This window comes from Apostichopus japonicus, chromosome 15 (genome assembly GCF_037975245.1).
Source record: "Apostichopus japonicus isolate 1M-3 chromosome 15, ASM3797524v1, whole genome shotgun sequence".
NCBI lineage: Eukaryota > Metazoa > Echinodermata > Holothuroidea > Aspidochirotida > Stichopodidae > Apostichopus > Apostichopus japonicus.
This window is the reverse complement of record NC_092575.1, coordinates 6,195,314-6,219,693: the sequence shown is the minus strand read 5'-3', so window position 1 is coordinate 6,219,693 and position 24,380 is coordinate 6,195,314. Positions and strand designations below refer to the sequence as shown.

The 24,380-nt window shown below is 36.0% G+C and overlaps 1 protein-coding gene across 1 annotated transcript in view; it reads left to right on the top strand.

Annotated features, from left to right (window-relative positions):
- LOC139980913 (HEAT repeat-containing protein 6-like) overlaps nt 1–24,380 on the top strand; it is a 27,407-nt gene extending 3,027 nt beyond the window's left edge. Inside the window, exons 5-26 of the mRNA XM_071992957.1 lie at nt 235–353; nt 1,143–1,257; nt 2,510–2,605; nt 3,417–3,598; nt 3,980–4,217; nt 5,315–5,440; nt 6,554–6,630; nt 7,861–7,990; nt 8,438–8,537; nt 9,311–9,460; nt 10,037–10,181; nt 11,258–11,423; nt 13,263–13,343; nt 14,897–15,031; nt 15,794–15,916; nt 16,501–16,625; nt 17,540–17,700; nt 17,855–17,931; nt 18,760–18,891; nt 19,601–19,762; nt 20,291–20,483; nt 21,190–24,380. Of these exons, the coding sequence (XP_071849058.1) occupies nt 235–353; nt 1,143–1,257; nt 2,510–2,605; nt 3,417–3,598; nt 3,980–4,217; nt 5,315–5,440; nt 6,554–6,630; nt 7,861–7,990; nt 8,438–8,537; nt 9,311–9,460; nt 10,037–10,181; nt 11,258–11,423; nt 13,263–13,343; nt 14,897–15,031; nt 15,794–15,916; nt 16,501–16,625; nt 17,540–17,700; nt 17,855–17,931; nt 18,760–18,891; nt 19,601–19,762; nt 20,291–20,483; nt 21,190–21,341 (2,985 nt within the window). The 3' untranslated portion in view covers nt 21,342–24,380. The remainder of the gene's footprint in view (nt 1–234; nt 354–1,142; nt 1,258–2,509; nt 2,606–3,416; nt 3,599–3,979; nt 4,218–5,314; nt 5,441–6,553; nt 6,631–7,860; nt 7,991–8,437; nt 8,538–9,310; nt 9,461–10,036; nt 10,182–11,257; nt 11,424–13,262; nt 13,344–14,896; nt 15,032–15,793; nt 15,917–16,500; nt 16,626–17,539; nt 17,701–17,854; nt 17,932–18,759; nt 18,892–19,600; nt 19,763–20,290; nt 20,484–21,189) is intronic.

The following is a 24,380-nucleotide window of genomic DNA, read 5'->3' as shown; positions in this document are numbered from 1 at the left end:
AGTTTGTGTCTAAGGCCTACTCCTGATAGGATATTTCAAACATAGCAGATTAACAATTAACATGTAAAACTCTCTGATCTATATCTATATCAATCACAAAATTCAATGGGCTAATTGTGATGTATTTTAAAACTTCTTTTTCTTTACATGTGACTTTCAAAACACTAATTCAATGACATATTTTTCTTGTTTTTGGTGAAACCTTCATGAAATTTGGTTGTTTTTTGCTCCCAGTTTTTAGATGAGTTGTTATTAAGTGGTGTGGAAGAAGGTCTGCTCATCCTGCTATTGAGGTCAAGCAACTCTGAAGTGAAGCGGACTGCCATGCAGTGTATTGGAAACGTCTGCATGAAGTGAGTATTTGTTCTTGATATCAAGGATTGAAATTATGAAAGACAAAAGAAAAATATCTTACACTTAGTTCTTAGTGGAAAGGTGGTATATTGTAAAGTACAGGAATCTTGAAATCATGAAGACAATAGAAATCAATCTTACACTTCGTTCTTTAATAGTGGAAAGGTAGTGTATGGTAAAGTAGAGGAAACTTGAAATCATGAAGGCAAAAAGAAATTAATCTTACACTTAGTTCTTAGTGGAATGGTGGTGTGGTGTATTATGAAGTACAGGAATCATGAAATTATGAAGACAAAAGAAATAATTCTTACACTTAGTGCTAAGTGGGAAGGAAGGTGGTGTATGGTAAAGTGCAGGAATCTTGAAATTATGAAGACAAAAGAAATCAATCTTATACTGAGTTCTTAGTGGAATGGTGGTGTGATGTATTATGAAGTACAGGAATCTTGAAATTATGAAGACCAAAAGAAATAATTCTTACAATTAGTGGGAAGGTGTATTATGAAGAACAGGATTCTTGAATTAATGAAGACGAAAAGAAAAAACTCCTACACTTAGTTCTTAGTGGCATGGTGGTGTTTGGTAAAGTACAGGAATCTTGAAATTATGAAGGCAAAAAGAAATTAATCTTACACTTAGTTCTTAGTGGAAAGGTGGTGTATGATGAAGTACAGGAATCTTTGAAATTTATCATAGAAGAATATCTGTTATCAGCAGCATCTCTTGATTAGAATTGGACAAAATGATAACATTTGTTTTTGCTCAAAATTTCTTCCCCAATACTTTAGGAATGAAAGTGGAGACGTGATTGACGAACTATATTTAAAGAGCGGTTACCAAAATGTACTGAGTGTGTTACACGAAGGTCATGACACAACTGAAGACGATACAACCTACTTAAGAGTGAGTTCATACGTATAACACCAATTTATTTCAAATCATTTTCATTTGAATCTTACCACCTGTGAAATATCTGCATGCCATCTAATATACAGTGATGTGTCACTATCTGGAAATAACTTAGATAACGACATAAAGAAAGCTGTGGTGCTCTGGCTGAGTGGATAAAGGCTGTGGCATTTGAAGCAATTAGGCTTAGCAATCGTGAGGTTTGGGGATTCCATCCCCGTCCGGTTTGTGGTAAGGTGGGTTTTTCATTCGCTCTCTAAATTGAACAAAGAGTCCAAATTTGAGTTAAAGATGTTGCATTGGGAGCCACCTGAGGTGAAAATTGTAATCCATAAGCCCTTGTGCGCTTTTCCCACATTGCTGGTCACTTAAGCGTTGTCAAAATAACTGCTGATTATTATTTTATGATTATTATCATTCTTAAAAGTTTACTCTACGATTAATTCAAACTTACATTTCATTTACTGAAAAAGTATGATCAATAGGTATATTATTATTACTATGTATTAGATAGAGCGCTCTACAAAAGATTACAGCTCTTTATAGAAACAAAAATAAACTACACATTAAAAACAAACACCAATCCTAAACACAAGCAAAACATACAAACATTACTGCGCAGTAAATAAACATGTTTTCATGAGACCTTTGAAGACTGAGACGGAAACCGCCACGCGAATACCCACCGGTAGCTGGTTCCAGAGTCGGGGACCAATAACTTGAAAAGACTTATCAATTTAATTTGTTGGTGTTGCCCTTTCCGATGTTTCTCTCTTCTTGCTCTTTTCATGATAATGATTTGTAAACTTCTCATAAAGCCTTGCTTCTCTCCTGCACCTCCTCGTGTTTACATTTATACCATTGTACCATTTTATCCTGTGTGAAAGTGAACTCAAAATCAAGTTATTTAGAACTGAGGTTAGAAAAATTATTAGGTCATCATTTTAACTTAAATGATACTCCTGATTACTATGAATTATTATAATTATTAAAACACATTGTTAAAAACAAGTAAACAATTCAGAAATTCTAACTTAAAATGATTCCGTAAACAATTCCATCTAATACCGTTGACATTTTATTAAAAATTATCCATTTTTTGTTGTTTCTCATTCAAATATCATCCTAAGTGATCACAACTAATACAGCAAATTAACATTGGGTCACTGCCCAGTTCAAACGTACCCAATACTATAGAAATTAGTTATGTAAGAATTGTTTATTCTCGTTTTCTTTTCTTTTGTAGCTTCTTCTGGCATCTCTCAAGTGTTTGCAGAATATCCTGGGAGCTAGTAAGACCGTCCACATGAGTGATCTTGGGAAGGTCCTTGCTGCTTTAAAGGTTCGTTCACCTTGCGTCTCGTTGTGTGTCATCTTCTGAACGGTTGTCTGTGGTAACCTAACACTTTGCAAATTAGCATTACGATTGTCGACTCATCGCTGTCTGACTTGAAAACTGTTGGATGAGCTCTTAAGTCAGGGGTTCTCTAACTGGGGTGTTTGAACCCCCAGGGGTGCGTGAGCCCATCCCAGGGGGTTCGTGAGCTGTTTGTGAAGGTCAAAACTAGAGTACTTTTTGTTGAACTAAAATCTGATATATCATATAATTTAGTAATGTATAAAAGTCGACAAACTCTACAATATTACACTATGAACTTGATTTTTTACGAAGCACTGTCATACGTATTATAGTATAATAATGATTCAGAATGTGTCTCGAAAAGTTGGGGGTTCGTGGAAAACTCTGACATCCACAGGGGTTCATGGGGGGATAAAGTTAGGGAAACCCTGTCTTAATTGGTACCGTGCAGAAAGGTAGATATTGTGAGGCAAATGCTCTGTCTCTTATATATGCTACATTCTGCTGCGATCAGATGAGAGGCCGGACTGCTAAATAGTTAACTAATCTAATCAAATGAGTTGAACATTTCTTTTCTGATCTAACTTTAGGTGACAGAATAATTGAAACAAAAGTATTTGTGACATATTATGCACACTTGTAGAGCCGAAGAAACTTTTGTTTAACAAAGCTAGCGACCAGTCGAAACAAAACAGAAGAAAACAAAACCCAATTAATGATTGATTTTAGATATTTCGCAAAGACACAGATTGATGATTTCCTGGTGATGGTTTTCTGTCTGATTTTTTGACAGTCATTCATGCTGCTTGGATTACCTGGTATCGGGATCAGTCCTCCCGTGCAACCGTCTCTTCTGCCATCCTCTTTCTTTATGCAAGAGAAGAGTCCCGCAGCCAACTCACCTTCCAGGAAGGACATCAAAGATGTTACAAGTACCCCCAGCACTGGCAAGAAGTCCAAAAGAAAACCAAAGAGGTTTGCTATTAGATACCGTCAATTGAATATGAGCTTTAATTTCAATTTCTCTCTAGTATAAGCCAAATATTATAGTTCCGGTCAATAAGTTTTGATATTTCAATGTACTACTCATTTTATTCAATTTCAATCCAAACAGTGTCAACAAGTTTGTTGATGAACTTAAGAGGTATGTTTACAAACTAATTATCCCATGAGAACTTACTTTTTTCAATGTTAAGGTTAGCTTACAACCAGACCTATAGGTGATATTCCCATCTGTACAGTTCTTCATCAAAGTAACAATTTGCTGTCTCAGAGAGTGGTTAAAGATGACATAACCCAAAAAGTTGATGGGAAAAAAAGCTCATTATCAAAGTAAATTGTTTATGTTTGTTTCAGAGGGAAACAGACAAAGGAGGCAGAGACTGGAGATGTTTCTATGGCAACAGGTGGAGAATCCAGTAATGTTGTATCCGATGATGTAGACGTATTTGAGAGATCCTGGCCCGTGCCGGGAAAAATCAGCAGCTCAGAATCTGAATATTCAGATACAGAGGGCGGTGTTATGTCCAAATTACGGTCCCTCTCGGGTAAAGTGAGGCACGCATCGCTGGGTTGCCTGCATACATTATTCAAGGTAGGTGTCTGCAGGGTGATCTTCGAAACTGTTAACTAAACATAGTGTATTTAAAGTTTTTCATTGTTGTCTTCACTTACATGAATCATAACAAAGCGATCTCATTTCTGTCATACCTTTTATAAATTCTAAGCTTCCTTCTGAGATGTTACATCTTTGTATCACTAAAAAATCATTAAGGGAACTGCTGGGCTTAAAGGGTGTGAAGACTCGCGCAAAAAGAAACGTCTAATGCCGGTAATCTGACCTAGTTTCGAATGAGGTGTAACAGAAGTGTTAGACACCACCAACGATCCCAGAAAATATACACACAGCTTGCTACCATCGGTAATTAGACACTAGTGTACAATCAGTACATACAGCTGCGGTCAATACCCACAGCACAGTGTACAAACGATACAGCGATGGACATCTCAGGTCCAGCTAAAAATAACAAGGTATCAGGTTTCATTACTGTCTGCATTTTGTAGCGACAAGAGAAAAAACTTCACTTGCAAGCAATGGAAAGTTAACTTTTTCAGATGGCCGCACACGGTTTGGGGCAAGTCTTCAGTGCCTTTAATATTAATGCTAATATACCATATAACCTTACAAACCATTGCCTCTCGGGTTCAGGTTAAATTAATTAACTGCATCAGCATTATGTTTTGAGAAATGGTCCCAAATCATTGGAGATTGGTAAATCAAGTTGCTAGACTATCTCAATAGTACACAGACCATAAGGTTAGCTTCTCAAAGGCAAGATAAAACTCAATAGGAAGAGCTAAGACTTTAAAATTGGTCTCGAAAGGCATGTTTCAATCCACAGTGCATTCCCAACTTGTTAAGTATGAATGGTGATGTATGTTGTCCATGTGGTTAAAACTTAATATTAAGTGTAAATAACAACAGTTTGCTGGGTGTTTAGAATTTGTAAAAAAAAAAAGTAGCATTACTAATTACACTTTGCTTGTGGAATGTCATCAGTTATACAGCTTTAAAAGAATATTATTATATATTAATAGACATAAAATCATTTAAAAGATCTTGAAAGACTAAATACTTAGACAAGCTTTTATCTGCTCTCAAATTTTGGATGCTTTATGTTTATTCCTCAGAATACCGAAAAGAAAGTTTTGTTTGGTTACTGGTCGTTCTTTGTTCCTGATGCACCTCTCGCAGTAGCCGGCGGTCCTCCTCCTCAGACACTCTTTACCAGCATTCTGAAGGAAAACAATGCAAAGGTTAGAACAATAGATTTAATTGTAACAAAACAATTCGGCAAGGACAGTTTTCATTTCATCAGATTTGATTGTTGTGTTATTAAAAGTTAATTTAATTTAATTTAAAATTAATAAGTGGATACTGGGGTCTTCTTTCTAATCCTTGCACATTCAGCGACTTTTAAAACAAGCGACTGGCTTCACATGAAAATCATTTTGTAACATTGTACACATCATATGTGCTTTAGAAATTGAGACAAAATGTGAATGAAAAAAAAATTGTTCTTGAATTATGATCTAACAAGAGGCCACTGTACAACTGTGTTATAGTTCAACATAAATATTGTTCCCATCTGCAATTAATTTGAGAACTATTTTATATTTTTTTATTTTTTAAAAATCATTCGTCCTGAAGGGGAATTATGTTAACCATCATGTGTTCTTAGAACCACCTTTTCATTGGGGTTTGACTGAGAGTAAACGTGTGATGTGTTTTTCCCACCCATTTGGGCAATAATAGAATATTCCATGAAATGTGCAACCCATGTTTCTGCCAGTCATTGTGTATGCAGTCCTGTCTGGTATCACCTTCTACTTGAAAAGGACAAGAAAAGAATCAGAAGTTTCTTGAAATACTGCTCAAATATATTTTATCTCTACTATGAAAGCTTGGTTTGTAAAGTAAACACTACTGCTAGAAATGACTTCATAAGACTAGCTAAGAATATACATAGTTCTAAAGATCACCCACTTCACTCTGAGTTGATCTCTCTGTGCAATAGAACAAACATGTACAATCTACGAAATCCTACTATCTTGCCAACTTTTAGAATTATACTTTTTAAGAACTCATTAATCTACAGCCATTTATATTCAAAATGGGTTCTAAGAGTCTCTGTTATAATCTTTGTAATCCTTTTAAATCTTTCATTCTGCCAAAAAAAACCCTTCTAAACCTCCATCTTATTTCTTATTTGTTCATGCTTTCATGATTGTACATTTTACGTCTTTTGTGTATCATTATTATGTGTCCTATTTATAAATTTTGTAATTTATACTGGAATAAAGAAATTGAAATTGAAATGTGTGTTCCTGATAGGATTAATACCAAGGAGCCTTTGTTCCTCCTTTCAGTGCCGAGCAGGGTCTGTTATGGTGCTGTCTGCTCTACTGGAAGGCAGTAAACAGTTTCTCTTTGCAGCGGAAGAAAGGTACCAGTAACGATAAACTTCTCTCTCATGTGTAGAAAAAGAGGAGTATTTGTTTTAGATATTTGTAGTGTAAACTCGAGTTTGAATAAGTAAGGGTATGCAAACAAAGCATATCAAAACAGGATTAAATTATGGGCATAGGAACCAGGAAGACTCAATCATTTGAAATGAGCATTAAATCCACATAGTATTCTGGCATGTGTAGTTAGCTTGTAACAACATTTTACAAATGAGTGGAACTTTGTATGCAGATTTAGTCAGTTATGAAATTAGCCTATTGAGGTTGATACTTGAGTAGGCTTTATCCAAGCTAATAATTAGTACTTGTTTTGTATTTAACTGATTGTTACATGATATGACTGTTATATTATATTTTATGCATGTAATTTCATGCACAGTATGTGCATACTCATCCTCTCTGTTGCTGATTGTTCTCAGGTTTATCTCATATTCTCATGTTCATATTCTCATATTTATCTCATGTATCATATCTCATGTTTATCTAATGATATCTCCATGTACATCCACTTGCAAGGCAAAATTTTGACGATGATCTGGTCATCCGAAGCCACCTAATTTACAGGCGTTGTTAACATTAAATTTCGGATTGCATTGTAACTAAATAACCCCAGATAGGTAAAATAATATATTGGTACCACCCTCCATCACTTCGGAGACACCGAAATAAAACAAAAATATTGGTTGGACTATGATTCACCCAATGGGAGTGTTTTACTGGCCCAAACCTGGTGTTCTAGTATTCACCAAAATGTAAACGTCTCTCCTACAGTGTACATATTGGTCATCTTTTGTTATTTTGCTGCATTTTTTTGGACCACTAAATTTGCTATTCGGACAACCAAAATGTTAGACCTGGTTTTCCAAGTGACAACCAGAAAAGGTCCTTAAAAATTGATCAGATTTTCATAGGCATCGAAAACCAGGTCATTTTACTTAAAGTCTTCATTTTACCTAACATGTAGTATGAAAATGAGAATACATGCTTCTTCATCCCACATTTCTCCCAGGTCCCCTTATTGACCCAGGGTTCTGGGAATGTAGTCCCCCTCAACTCCCTTCCTCCCACTCTCCTAGGGCCTGTCTATATGTGCAGTCATATCATACATTTTCATTCAACCATGGGCTGACTATATACCAACACCATTCTCCGTCAAGATTAAAATCATAAAAAAAAAGACTATATATTTACCTCTCTTTTTCATTCTATAGGGACAATAATCAAACTGCCTTCACTGCCTTCTCACAAACTCTTGTATCCATGATCAAAGAGATTCATCGATGCCTACAACTCTCGTTAGCAGCAGAAACATATGGGTCCAACATTACACAGATTATAAAGGTAAGTCAGGAGCAAGCTTTTAGCCATGTCACACCGTTATTGTGGAACAAGTTACCATCCAAAATACGAAGTCTTACCTCTATCAGCACTTTCAAATCGGCGTTAAAGACATTTTATTTCAAACAAACCTATGGTTAAGTGTATTCAATTGTATTTTTGTATTTTGTATTTGCTTTGTTAAGCGCATTGAACCCTGGGATTTTGCGCTATATAAGCACCGGTGAAATAATAATTATAATAAGTCGAAAATAGTTTGATACATTTATTGACACGGAAGAAATGCTAATAAGCATAAATTAATTAAGATAATCGAATTGTGAATCCCTCAGACCTTCCCAATTTATTAAGTCTAAAAAGTACATGCTAGGAAAAATCTTAGTTAGGTCAAGGTTATCCAATCTTATACATTTTAAAACTTTTGTATCTGTATGTTTTTTCTTTCTACAGTGTATGTCCATACTGGTCAGCAACGTTCCATACCACAAGTTGAATAAGGGACTCCTGAACAAAGTGGTCCGTTCGATGAAACCATTTTATCAACATAAAGGTTAGTACATTAATAATGTGCCTAAAAGTTATCAAAATCAATGATAGTTGGTACTGATTAAGTGACGAATTTCATAAATGCAATTTAACTATGAAGTTAATCTTCGACACAAATGTGGTGATAAAAATAACATTGAAAGCGATCGACATTAACTTGATTTTTTTATTATTTTTTTTTCAGTACTGTTTCTGATTTTCTGTAAAGTTTCATCGACCAGATGTAAATGTTGAGCAACATCTTTCAACTACTGTTTTAGAATTTAATTTAATCAAGTTTTACCTGCAATGTTGAAATTAACATGATCATTAGCTTGTGATATAGATAGTAGTGCAAACTTCATTGCTCCCCCTCTCCTTCTCACACCCCATTCCTAAACCTATCCCCCCCCCCAGTAGTACCTGGACATGAGTAAACAATGCCAGCAGTACAAGAACCTGTGTCTTAATATATGTGACAAAGAATGCACTTTCGATAACAGCTTTTGGTTTCTCCTTGAAAGTGGAGTAGATTTCCCTTGATATATTAATTACACTATCATTGCTTTATTGTTATCATCTTATGATCTGTCAGATAAATAACAATGGAATTATTGCCTAACTTGATTGAACATTATAAAGTGTGTGTTTATTAGTAAGTTATTATCACTATTATGAATTTCTTGCTTTGATACCAGCCTGATAACCTTTTGCAGAGTGTGACTAAAACATGATGCAAATATAAACTTCTTTGTAGTTATAATGGCAATTAACTATGATTATCTATGCACATGTCAGATAACCGTGTCCGTACGGCCTGTTTGACCTGTCTTGGTGCCGTCGTGTCAGCTTCAGCTCCTCTACCTGAGGTCTTTGAACTTCTGACAGATACAAAATTCACAAAGGGAGATGGTTCAGAAACTCTGTTCACACGACAGGATAGGAGAGGTGAGTCGTGAATCACATGACACAAGTATAGTGCATTATGTGATGTATTAACGTAGCATTATGTCATATATTAAAGTAGGTGGTTAAATTAGTGCAATGAAAACCATAATTTGCTGAAGAAATCTTGCACTATCATCTGTTAAGTGATTTGTGATAAGAATAAATAACAGAATATTGATAAAAAAAGATGGGATAGAGGTTTCTGGTAGGAGTCAAGTAAACTTATAGAAAAAGAGGTATCGTAAAGATACAGGTGCAAATTGGGGTGGGAGGGAAGGAGGGGTTTAAAACCCATTTTTCATTCTCAACATAAAGTAAAACGTAGTTAGTCTTACAATGTTCCGATTACACCAAATAATAGACCTAATTTCCAGCTAAAAGAGATGTCACAGAATGTACCATTTGAAGTCTAGAAAGATAACCCTTTCATTGGAGGATTCTCCCAGACTCACCTTCCAATATGTGAGTCAGCATCAATGACCTCAGGTGGGGGTAGGGGGGGGTTACATCCACTCTTTCTGGTAGCCATAGAGGTAACTTGTTGAGAACTTTTGTCTCTTTGTGTAAATTTTACAGAAGGACCGTTATCATGGAGGGATGACCCTGAAGAATATACGGTAAAGGACAAGAAGAGGACTGACAGAGAAGGGATGTCATGGCTGCTACAGTGGTGCTCTGACATCATCACTGGGGGAGAGGAACCAGTTAAAGACCCTCTCAGGTAAGGGTAACCTGCAGAGGGGTGTAAAAGTATTATTTATTGCACTATTAGTGTTAAACCTCCACCCCCACACCATCCAACCCCCCTATCCCTCAAAAAAGAAAAACTACAATGTTATCTTTAAATAGTAGTAAATCATTAGCCTACGATGTATGCTATATACCATAAAGACCCTCTCAGGTAAGGTTAACCTACAGAGGGGTGTAAATAGTATCATTTATTGCACTATTAGTGGTAAACCCCTGTGTAAAGATTTGTTTTAACTGTATATGTGCTTTATTTTTTATACAAAACAAAAATGTTTTTAGAAAAGAGTTCTAAGAAAATGACTGTTGTTGTAGTATGATGTCATTTATAGAAGAAGCTCCTTATAGAGTTTACTTTTATTTATGACATATAATGCATCATTTCAACCTTTTCATGATTAAAAATACAAAGTTATTCATCGGACTAATAGCATAGGAGACCCTCCCCTCCAACACCGCCCCCCACCCCACACACCATCCAACCCTCAAAAAATACAATTTTTTTCTAAAAATAGTAGTAGAGCATTTTGCCTATGATGTATGCTATATACAATGAAGACCCTCCTGAGGTATATGTATTAGAGATTTTAAAAGGTCTTTGAAGAACACACCTAGGAGGGCCCTAATGCACCATATACTTTCCCCATTCTTTTGCAAGTACAGCTGGAAAAAGGAAAACTAGTATCTCTTGAGTGGAAGTATTTTAAGCGCCCTGGACCCTTGGGGACCCTTGTGATCCCCTTGACCCTGTTCACTTTGAGGCCCCTAAACTGTTACCTCATTTGCATATTGGATAATCCAGCATTGACTGTTAGATTTTACAAATGGTGCTGTTGTGTTTGCTGCAAAAACTGTTCTTTATTACAACCCTTGTTGCTACCACATCTACTACTATATCATAGGTATAAACTCTCACTGTAAAATTACCATCAAACTTTGTTTTAAAGACCATAGGATTGAATCCTGTTCCAGCCAATATTACCTTTAACTTTTCAAGGTAAGAAACGATTACGTCTTATATTTAATTGATTTCTGTGTGTTTTTGTGCAGCACCATAGAGGTCCTTCCGGTTCGTTTAGAAGCTCTCCAAGTGTTGACCCAAATCATCAAGCATTACTTTGACCTGGTCCATCCCTTTCTGGGTCAACTGACCGTTGTGATTCAGACCTGCTTGATGAGAGGGGACGATGACCAAGTCAGGCTCCATGGACTCAAGGTATGGAATTGTTTAGGTTGAGTACCTCGGCTAAAAAAAAATTTAGTTTTGCAATCATCATAATTATAAATAATTAGCAGTTATATTTACAATGTTTAAGCGACCACAAATGGGCGAGAAACCCGCAACAGCTTATGGATTACAATTTATATCTTGGGTGGCTTTTAATTCAAAATTTTAACTAAAATTTGGAATATTTTCAATTTAGAAAGTCATTTCAGATGGGAAAACCGTAGATTGCTCTTGGATGAAAATCCCACCTTACTATGACCTGGCCGGGTATTGAACCCAGAACCTCCCAATAACTAAGCCTCATTGCTTCATATGCCACCACCTTTATCCACTCCACCACAGCACCGGTTATATAAAAAACAACAACAAACATTTGTGTCTGTCATTAGTAAGCATTGTCAAATCTCAGGAGGGGACACAAGTTGCTCAGAACCCTTCTTCCGAAAGTTTGTGGCACTATAAATTAATTGCAAACATAATGTTGCTCCAAGCAAGCACAAGATATTGGGAAAATTTGGGCATGCTTCTTGCATAGGTATTCCTTACCCTTTTCTGAGGTTTTCTTATGCACCATTATTTTGGCAGTAATTTTGGTATCTATTGGTACTCGTCTCCCAGGCCCCCTTTACCAAGAAACACCCCTCTTCTAAGAAACCTGCCATGCTTTTTCAAGAAACCCTGGATCTGCCACTTGTAAAAAATTTGTTAAAAATAAGAACTTCTTAAATTCTGTACACTTTGACTTATTAATTATGACTTGAAAAGCACATCACTTTACCTGTATTGTAAGTATTGACATGTGATGTTAGGATACACTTTTAATAAAGATATTAATTATAAAATGATTGCCAAGTTCCAGAACGTCTAGAGCCTTGGTAACACTTTTTGGTTTATATGCAGTAGTAGACTCATAGGAAATAATATCATATCATCAGACTTAGTTATTCATTATATAAGTCACTGAAGTAATTTTTGTTACAATATTTTCAGTATGATGTATGTATCGATAGCAATCCACATAGTCTAACAGGAAATTCTTGTTAAATTATTGGATTGAAAAGAAAAAGTTTAATAAAAATACATTAAAAGCTGTTAAAGCAGCATTTTGCGTTGGGTCGCTTTTTTCCACTTTTTTAACATGTGCATCGATTTTTTTACATGTATCAATCATAAAACAGCAATCTAAGATACCATCCAAGTTTCACCCTGCCAAGAGCGTTAATTAGCGAGTAATTAACGATTTATGTCGATAAATGAGAAGAGTGTCCTCGACAAATTTCACAGTTAAAATTAATCGCATACAATTCCGCCAAACCCACTAGTTTGAATTCAACCAATCAGAGATGCAGGTTTAGTTATGAGCCGTTGCTAAAAATAGATTCAAGACTTCGCGTTGGTTGTACCAGGGAGTTGTTATGCAACTCCCTGGTACAACTGCCATATAGACTGTACACAAATCAAGCGTGGTGTTAAATTACGTATCTGTCAATGACGTTCGTAGTGTTTAAATATTCATATTATGGGCGAGGTTTATTGGGTTCCCAACGGAAAATATCTTGGAGAACAACAAAGTTGAAAGTTGCAATTTTTTCGACTTTTATGCCACCATTTGAAGTAAAATATAAATAGATTAGCTAGTTATGTATGTCGTTATGGCAAAGTGGAATCAGTGAGGTTGAGAAAAATCATAGAAAAGGACGCAAAATGCTGCTTTAACCTTTTTGTATCTAGAATGAAAGGAGTGTACAAGAAATATGACAAAGTAGGCCCAAAGTATTAAAGGGAATCAAATTGTTTACGACTATTTTTTTTCCCTGTTTATACAAGGTTTTAGAGGAGCTTGGCAAGTCAATGCTGCAGAAGTTGACAGAAGAGAGTGTGTCGGGATCTAAGTTGGATGTCCATCAGGTGTGTACAATCCTCTAACTTTTAGACTTGTCGATACCCAAAATAGGATCAAACTTGCATCAAATCCATCACATCATCCATAAGGGTTCCAATTAACACCTCTGTATTTTACAGCTTATTTAGCCAATAGCCGAAATATCCCATGATTCCTGAACAAAGGAAACATCTGTTGTGGATGAAGAAGCATCCACTAAAAACTAGCCATGTTATTTTTGTAGAAGATGGAGTAATTAACTTTTGTGTGAAGATGGAAATGTTGTTAAGATTAATAATGATTCATTAATCAATATGAAATAATGTATTATCTACCGAATGGTTCATATTGCTTACCATATTTCTTCTGCGGTTGAACATGTGAGCTATACATTGTGATAAGCAAAACATACAACAACAACAACCAAAAAAGTGTAGTTATGCTGTGATAATGTGTGTCATAAATTTGCAATTTCAGTACAAAAACTCCTGAAAAGATTTAAAAGAAATTCGTCTGAATATGTGAGAGCAAGTCAGAATGGGATTAAAACGGTAGTCACAAACATTGAATGATGTAAACCATTCAGAAACTGTCATAACATAATCTGTTGTTATTCGTTGTCTTGTATTAATGGTGTTATGGTGATATCGCTAGACTTTCACTGTTCTCTTTGGTGTCATGTTCTTCTAAATTTTGTCGGCAATCAATTCTATCTACTATATAATAATGACCCCAGGAAATGTCCACCACAATAATAAATAGTTTGAACTTTTCTATGATGTATTTATATATGTCAGGCCTATGGTTCATGTTTTGCAATCCCACATAGGCAATTTGTTTCAAAGGGAAAAGTCATAATGCGTGAAGTTTTAGAAATCAAACTGACCCCATTTTTCAAGTTCAACCATAGAAATTAAAAAAAAACATGTAATCCAGCAAATCACAGACAAGACAGAATCCCGATCTTCTGTAAGTGATGTACCGAGGTTTCTTCAGTAAAACATTATGACCTGTCAAGCAAGTCTGGTTAATCTGATAAATCATGGATAATGGTGGAGTGAAAATTCAGGTTTATCATAGAACAACTCGTATCTCTTTGTAACACTTTGCTAATATGTATCAGCTCAATGAAGCTAAACACGTATTCAGAGGTATTTACCCTTTAATTCGCACACGTGGAGTGACAGAACCACGGTGAAAAACTTGTTACCGGGCAAAAAACTAGCGGGACAACAAGCAGTGACATACAGGGGCGTTCAGGGGCATACATCGCCTTTCTGGGGTTTAACAGCTTCTTTTTATACGTACGTTTTCTGCAACCAGAGCACAAGCGACACTTACTCCGAACCAGGAGAGGAATGAAGCATGCAACTCACACAGTACATACAAATACAGAGTAGAGAGGCGGGTATATAAAAGGCCACACCCCTAAAACACCAATGGGAGAGGGCAGCAGCCACCTTAGCCCCACCTCAACCCAACCAAAATTTCCCTTGCAACCACGCTTAGGAAAACACATCGGCAACGATGACAATGTGTATCAGCTCTCCCATTTTGATTTATATTTCTTTATTTCTAGGTGGTTGAAGTGTGGAATGGTGTACTTAGCGGTGCTCTGCCATCAGTATTACAGGATACATCTCACTTGGTTCTCCAGGCCTCGGCTTGTGACTGCCTCGGTACGATTGGACCCCATACCATGGAAATCCTACCAGTGAGGCAATTACACTTGTATTGTATGAAAAGAAGTCTGCGTAAAGTAAAATTCTATGTAAAATTTATAGTACTGCTCTTTGGGAGCTCAGATTGGAGTAGCTGCATGGATAAACGTGGTGGCCAATTAGCTAAGGCGTCGTACTCGTTATCCAAGGATTGCTGGTTCCATTCCTGCCTAGTTCATTACGTTGTGTCGTTGGGCAAGATGCTTTATCTCACTTGCCTCTCTCCACCCAGGGGTTAAATGGGTACCTGTGAGGTATCTTGTCATTGGGCGCAGTATATAACTGCTGCCTCCTGGAGGGATTGTCTCTGGGACAAGGTTATCATTGACCAGGGGTAATATAACGTCTGTAAAGCACTTTGAGACCTATCGCTGGTATAAAGCGCTATATAAAAAATCAAATATTATTCTATTATATTATACATAGGAAGGAAGTTTGTCTACTGCATTATAACAAACTTTGTGGGATGACCTAAAAAAACGGACATATGTCAAAATGATTGTAAATCTAACTGGACAGTAGTGTAAGATAGAAAAGAGGACATATCCGGGTAAATTTAGATTAATGCTACATCTGGTCCATTTGATGCATTGAATTAATTTATGTCTTAATTGAAAACTATGGAATCCATCTGTCCTACTACTTATTATCTATAACATGTCAAATGAATCATAAACAAGTAATTGACAACATTTATATTTATCTTTATGTAACTTTTTGTGACGTGTGTGTATGTACGACTTCTTTCACGCCAGGTTCACCATCGTATTCTCATTATGACCGTTCTTCTTGGATTGGTCAACGAAGAGGACTATAGACTCAAAATGGCCTCCATCAGGGCCCTCGGCATAATAGTGCAATATCCATGCCTTAGAGAGGTGAGGACAGCTTTAATAATCAAAATTGATATACTTTTAATGTTTCATTCGGTTCAAATAATTGTTTTCCTTACAGACTCGTGAATAGTTCAATTTGATACTTTTTGTTATTTTACGCATTTGAGTGGACTGTTTTCTATGGTGGCTTCATAAGGACTTAGGAAATCAAAATTTTGAGATTAAAAGTAAAAATTTTGAGATAAAAAGTCAATTTTTGAGATGATAAGTCAAAATTTTTAGATAAAAAGTCAAAATTTTGAGATTTGGGGAACCTTTTTTTCTCCCCTATGTCCCTATAAAGCCACTGTAGTTTTCAAGTGAATGAAGACACTTTGAAATTTGAAGAGTGAAGTGACGGAGATATTAAGCTGGAAATGTTTTACTACATGGACATGATTCCTGTAATTTACTGTAGTGCTCCAATTAAGTCGTAGATTAAAAAATATTATCAGATGTGACTTAATTTGCTACTTTAATACTGACATCACTTAAAACATGAACATTTTGAATGTCCTAGAGGTCACTTTGTGTTCTTCACAAAGTCATAGTTTACAATTAATCCTGTTTCCTTTTCTCTTTTTCAGGATGTCACTTTTGTTGCAGACACGGCAAACGCCATTCTTGGATGTATGCAGCATTCTTCTATTAACGTAAGAATGAGGGCAGCCTGGTCACTGGGAAACCTGTGTGATGCCCTTCATTCTAATATGTGAGTCAGTATGAAAACAGAATAATACAGTCTGCTCAGTTGGTTGTCATGGAGATCACATTTCTTGATTAAAAATGATCTCCCACTTTCGTCAAATTTTAACAATGTCAGGTCAGCTACTCGTGAGAAAATAAGGTACTAAATCTACTCGCCCATTGAATGTGGACGACCACTCGTAGACCTGAAAAGAATTCAGCTATGCTTTGTGAATCACTGTCAAGGCTGCTTTTTCTCAATATAGTTAAGTCCAAAATCAACTTGACTCATCATACTAATGACCCATTTATTGTGGTAAATTAGTATCAGAGAAATTCAAGAACAAAAATAGCATCAATGAATTTATTATAATCAACACATTAAGCAACTTGAAGAGTCATGGTTTCTGGTAGAGCAGTTAGAGTTTTGATGAATCAGGTCTTTCCTACACTGGTATATACTGATTACCCAATAGAGTTTCTGTGTAATTAGTGTAGTAACTACTCAACAACTTCTTTATGAAGAATCTGTCTCTGGAAGGCGTACATCCCATATTATGCAATGACTTTATGTTGGGAAATTGCAAGGAAAGGACCATTACATTCCATCTTGAAATTAAGTGGCATTTTTAGTTTCTTGAAGGGGGGGGGGGGCGTGTGGAGGTCCTACTTTTGTACAGCCTAGACATGTAGGATGTACCACAAAAAGATGAAAAACTTACAACAATAAGTGCCTTTTAATAACACATATAATTATGTCTACCTATATATATGAAAATGATGTGTTGAATGATAATCATTGAAACTGTAGGCAACACAAATGTTAATTTTCCCTGGTATGTATTGCAGGTTTATATTAAGTATGAATGCTAAATATCAAAGTAAGAAAATAATATCATTGTACACACTGCTTGTTTTTTGTTTTTTTGTTGTCTGTAGACAAAATGGTGACTGTAACTTCCTGCAGGCATTTTCAGAATTGTTACTCCAACGTCTGTTGGAGGCTGCTGTAAATGGAGCAGCCGACCACGACAAAGTGAAGTCCAACTCGGTCAGGGCTCTCGGTCTCCTAGGAAGGATCTTAGAGGCTCACACTTTGAGTAAGTTTAACAGTACATTTCTTGACAAATAACTCTTCAATTCACCTCATCTGTAATCTGTATTACCTCTTTATGTATTTATACAAAATTTCTTGTCTTGAAGGATTGTTATTTTTTAAATATGTCACATTTTCCATTGTCTTTCTTTTACTAGAAAAGAGTGTTTTTCAGTCATTAATCAACAAAGCTGTCCAAGTTTTACTCAGAAATATTAACACAGGAGCTATGAAGGTAAATTGAGTTTTATTTGTAATATATTATTTGTAATATAATATTTAATATGATATATGTAATATTTTATTTAATATAATATGAACATGCTAGATTAATATGCTAAAAAGTATCTTGGATATGATAGGAGCTGTTTGTGGTATATCATGGGCACTTTTGCCAAATATATTAACTAGTTCAATTTCAATTTTTTTTCTCATATGGCATATGAAACTGAAGTACAGGTAGTAATTAATAAAACTTAGGAATCATGGCATATGATAGTCACTAGAAAAGTATTACTAAAAATAAGATTGCAGCTGATCTAACAAAGACAATCTGCTAGATACTTTCATCAATCGATTAAATTAAGAAGGAACAAAATCCTTCCATTCAGTTCTGAAAATTTTGTCACCTAGACACTTTTTCATGCTTCAGAATTAATCACATGCTAAAGTAAATCAGAAATGTTCACAAAGTCTGACTATTTCCTCTCTTACATAAAATTTTCTGTTGTTTAGCAGCTTCGGTGACTTCATGTTTGGACAAGCCAAATTCCCTTCAAACCTTCATCAAGTCATTTGTATTGTGATTGGATGGATATATTTAAAATTTTAAATTTAGGGATGCGAGCATATGACCCACGTTTCCTTTTGCTTTTTGCTTCGAACCAAAAATATGTAAGAAGAAAAGATGAACTTTTAAAGTGAAAAATGCTTTGTTGTTCTAGAAATTTTTAATATTTGCTATATAATATCAAACAAGTTTTATGTTTTAAATAAAAGAACCAGTAATATCTTTAGAAAGATCCACATTAGCATGTACTTGTTTGTTTGATTTCCTCCACAGGTCAGATGGAACTCCTGTTATGCTCTGGGCAATTTTTTCCGAAACCCAAATTTACCAGCAGATGGGGGAGCTTGGCAGGAGGACATATTCACTTCTTTTACAAAGCTGCTTGTCAGCTGTAAAAACTTCAAGGTTGGTTGTTATTTTACAGCATTCCCCAGCTGCTTTACAGTAGCGTACATCTGATGCATACTGAAGCTGTATCATGCATATACAATGCTACATATGTTTTATTCATCTTAGTTGTAGCGTTTATGCCTAACATGATATGTAATGTTACATATCGGCAGAATGCAAATGCAATGTCACTTATCTTTCTTTCCATGCATATCTTAGCTGCAACATGCATGTGTTACGTTTCACTTCATACATCTGATGCATACTTAGGCTGTATCATGAATATGCAATGCTTAATATGTTTTATGCATATCTTAGTTTCAGCATTTATGCCTTACATGATATGTAATGTTACAATATTTGCAGTATACATATGCAATATTACATATCTAACTATTCATTCATATCTTAGCTGCAACATGCATATGTAAATGTTACATATCTGATGCATATCTTAGCAGCAGCAGCACCCTAGTCAGTTGACAATTGTGACAAAACAAACATGTTATACTGTTATGTTTGTACTCAGAACTTTTTTGCAAAAATTGAAAGACTTAATATAGTTGGGCCTATCAAGCTCTTTTAGTTGTTACCATTACCTTAGCTCTTGTTAACTGTTTTCAATGTACCCATACAATTGAACTCATGAAGTTGAAAATATTCCTAGTATTTGTTCATTTCAATAAATCTCTGTATTTATATGTATTCTTGGTCATCATTTTAGGTCAGAATAAACGCTGCCCTGGCCTTGTCACTGATAGAGAATCGAGCTGCTTACGGATCTCAAGTCAGACACCTATGGACAAGTCTCCTACAAGCCATAGAATTAATAAATGATGTAGAAGAGATCTCTGAACTCAAGTACAGAGACACACTTAGGCAACAGGTAAATTGAAATGTGTGGTACCATATAGAAAACCTTTGATGACATACTAAACAGTGTGGAAGTGGTCTCTGAGCAATCATATAGAGAAACACTTAGGCAACAGGTAAACAGAAATATGTCATGTAATGAGTGATGGTGTGGTACTATATAGAAAACCTTTGACAACATGCTAAACAGTGTGGAAGTGGTCTCTGAGCTATCATATAGAGATACACTTAGGCAACAGGTAAACAGAAATATGTCATGTAATGAGTGATGGTGTGGTATCGTAATAAACCTGTGATAACAGGCTAAGGGTGCTTGCCACTGCTTTTAGAACAGATCCTGTCATTACCCCCCCCCCCCCACACCCCCAACCTTTTATCTGTTTATCTGTTTCTTAAGAACATTAACAAATATTGTCTTCTTTCATGATAGATTGAAATCCAGAGGTTAAATTCATATTTATTAATTGGATTAATCATTATAAACTCTGTAGTTTTGTGTCGGATATATAAATAACAGTTAACGGTGTTATTGATTTTGCAGCTTTGTCAGGCCATCGTTCATCTGTCTGGGATACTAAACAAGGAGGATGTATGCATGATACTGCAAGATACCATCCAGATGGAGAAAGAGGAACTACTCATAACAAATATTAAGTCATACGCATCATCTCTCAGAGACCAGAAGACTAAGACGAGCGGAAATGATGAAGATAGGTTATTCGATGCAGCTCAGGGTGAGTCAGAGCGTTATGTCCTATATTTAGTATTACATGGCAGTGACCTCTTCAGATGGCATTGTGTATATTTAAGGGAGGATTTGAATCTATCTTGGTTCGTTGTAAAAGATTCTTTGGATGTCATATCCTTCGAGATCAAATAAATAACATTTTGAAAAACGGGATGTTTTTATGCCTTGATCAAACAAATTGGCATTTCAGCTAGCATTGGCATTTCAGCTAGATTTGTTGTTGGAAGTGCACATCTGACTAAAATCTGTATCAGTTTTCATGTTCTCAGTGATCCATTATGATCACAACAAGTAGTTGCCAGTAAATATTACTGATCCAAGTTAACTTATATTAATTGGTAAAGAGATTATGCAGTATTGTTTTCCTAGTTAAACCTTTGTTGCACAGTGAGCACAACAAATATTTGCCAGTAAATATTACTGATCCAAGTTAACTGAGATTAATTAATATCGAGATTATGCAGTATCGTTTTCCTCGTTAAACCTTTGTTGCCCAATGCCATAAGAAGTGCACATACCTGACTTTTAAATATCCATATCAGTTTCATGTTCATCGGTGATCTATAACGATTACAACCGACAGTTGGTTTACCACTTAAGCGTATCCATTATTGTGTAACAAAATCAGTGAAAACAATAACCCTAGGTAACGTTCCCATCAACATTTTGCCCTTTCTCTCTCATTTCTGTAGCATTGAGAAAACTCGAGAGCGCAATCGAGAACACATCAACTCTGCTGCAAGGAATCTCGGAGTCACAGCAACAAGTTGTAATGAGTGGCCTTGAAGCTGCTATGAAGAATGTATCCTTGTCAGAACCAGAGTCTCAAGAAGAGATGAATTAATACTCTGCCTCTGCGAGTGGTATGATGAATGTATGAAGAATGTATCCTTGTCAGCACCAGAGTTTCAAGAACAGATAGATTAATGCTCCACCTCTGCGAGAGGTATGATTAATGTATACTCTTGAGACTCCTGTCAGTCACAGAAATGATTGATTATCAAATCTGAATGGAAATATCTTATGCAAATTACCATTTTTCAAAAATGTTTTCCAAATGTTACAAAGGGGGTTTTATTGCCATGGTTCCCAAACCTGTGGCATATCAGCTTTGTCCAGGATATGTTAGGTTGATGCATATGGCATAATTTGCAGTCCAAATGTTGATAATAAGTAAATGGAAAATTGACTGGGGAAATAAAAATCAAATTTTTAAGTGACCTTATAATGCTTAGCCTAAACAGGATTCAAACTAGTGATCTAAACATTTCACATTTCACTTGGAACCATTTCCCTGCTGCTTTCTGGGTTGTATCTTGAAACTGACATGCTGTCCCTGGTTTAGTATGTAACATACTGTGCCCCCCCTCTCTCTCTTCCACCCCCCAAATAGCAAAGAAATGTTTTTATCTACCAAACTAGAGCTTGATAGCTCACTCACTTGGTAGAGCAAAGGATTTGTAATCCTGTGGTTACTGATCTGAATTGTGCTCTAGCCAACAATTTTTTTTGTTCCTTCAAATTTTACAAAAATCAACTTTTGGGGTGCTGGGTTGAAGGGGTCCTCTACAAATGTAAAACAAGGAGAATCTGCTGATAGTGATCTGTCTTGTCTTAAATAGTTACCACATTGATCAGATCTTGTCTTTAGTAGTTACGATATTGATCAGATCTTATCATTAATAGTTACGATATTGATCATATCTTGTCCTTAATAGTTATGATATTGATCAGATCTTGTCTTTAGTAGTTACGACATTAATTAGATCTTGTCTTTAATAGTTACGACATTGATCATATCCAGATCTGTTTGATGTGGATTGGTGTTACCACCACATAGGCTGTTGTGCCCTAGTCAGACTTTTTATGTTTTAGGGTTAGCAGACCTCTAAATGTGTGGGCTGATGTTACGGCTTCCATCTAGGAATGATGTGGTTATTGCATTTTTGTCATCTGAGTTAACATTGTTTAATGATTCAGTAATCACTCCCATAAACTTGTTGGTATTCATTGTAGCCTTGAATAGTGGATAATTCAAGTGTAACATTTAAGTTCCCCCACAAGAAATAGATCAATGTTTTGCATCACTGGACTATAGTAATTATTTGCTTATTTCATTTCAAGCGAACCAAAATTGTGGGGAAGAATACACCCTGCAGTGATAATAGCAGGCTCTACCTATCAGTCATGAAAATGATCATTTAGGCTGGCAGGGGGTTAATCCCAGAGCTCAAATTAATGAATGGGAGGGGCAAAGTAGATATTTTATGGCAAATTGGAAATTGACCTAGATTTTCATTGAAATGGAATGGCACCATGGCAGTTTTTCAGCTTTCAAAAGGCCAAGGGCACATTGACAATTTTGTAAAATCTTAAAATGGCATCCAAGCAGTTATTTTCCAGAGTGAATGAAACCACATCCAGAAATGACAGAGAGTGGCAGAGAGGAAGGATTCCCGAGACCATTTGTAAAACCTTCCATCTATATCTTTGTGTTTACCACAGCTGCTTAATAGCGGTTTTTTGGGGATATATGTTATTGGCATTTGGGACAATTTTTAGCCCGGATTGAATGATTATGAGAGCACCTGTAGCAACTTGTTTCAAGAGGCTTGGCAGTTGTTGCCATCGGTAACAGATGATATTTAAAGGGCATTAAGGAAATTTTTAGGGGCACCAAGCTCAATTTGTCTTCATTGCTGTCAGGTAAGTTTTAGGGGCACCAAGCTCAATTTGGGCACCAAGCTCAATTTGTCTTCATTGCTGTCACTGAGGTTTTAAGGGCACCAAGCTGAATTTGTCCTCATTGCTGTCACCTAAGTTTTAGGGGCACCAAGCTAAATTTGTCTTCATTGCTGTCAAGTAAGTTTTATAGGCACCGAGTTCATTTGTCCTCATTGCTGTCAGATAAGTTTTAGGGGCACCAAGCTCAATTTGTCCTCATTGTTGTCACTTCGGTTTTAGGGGCACCAACTTTTATTTATCCTTGTTGCCATCAGGTCATTTCAACCCTGGTTGTGTAATGTCTGTAACAGAATCCAAAATTTGTACCTTTCACCAGATTCGAAGTTGAGAAGATGAGTTGTATCAGTAGTTTTAGTGAGCTGGTTCATATGGAGGTCTTTATGCCCCGTAGGTCATTAATGCTTTACGAACCCATTTTGCAACATCAGAATATGTATCTTCATCTCACTTTATCACGATTCACTTGAGGTTACTTAATATACCAGAAGAAGAAGATCGTGCCAGGATTGAAATGTCGTGCCCTCTGACTCACTACAAGTGTGTATCATTTTAGACGTAAACCTTCCTTGACTCCCGTTGGAAAGGATTCAAAGATATTATGCTGCCGCATGCTGAGAGTATAGTAAGCCCTCAGTGTGATGGTGAATCAATGTTGTTTTGTAGAGTTGGTTGCCATGGTGATGACCTATCTTCAGGAGTCATATTTTGTTACTTGCAAGGTAAAGTAAGTTTTGTATTGCACGATTTTTTGTGCATCTACTCCATCCACCTTGGTAGTCTCCCTAGTTGCGACAGCGATTGTCCTTCAGGCTTTGACAGGACTCAATGTTTCATGTTACTGTTCAGGTAGTGTACTGTTCCTTCCTGCACCCGACTGTTCTACCTTGGTGCTGATCAGCTTCATTGGTTTTTATGTTTAATTTGAGGTAATATTCTTTTAAGTGTTCCACTCTGCTGCCCCTAAGATTCAGTTTTCCTGCTGCGATACCTTTCACCTTGATGTTGGGAGTCTCTGAAAGCTTAGATATGTATGCAATTTCTCAAAGAAATTTTTATTTGTTTTTTCCTTAAACATGTAAAACTTATCATTTTTGTAAATGGTTTATCTTGAAATAGATATATTATATTGAACTGACGA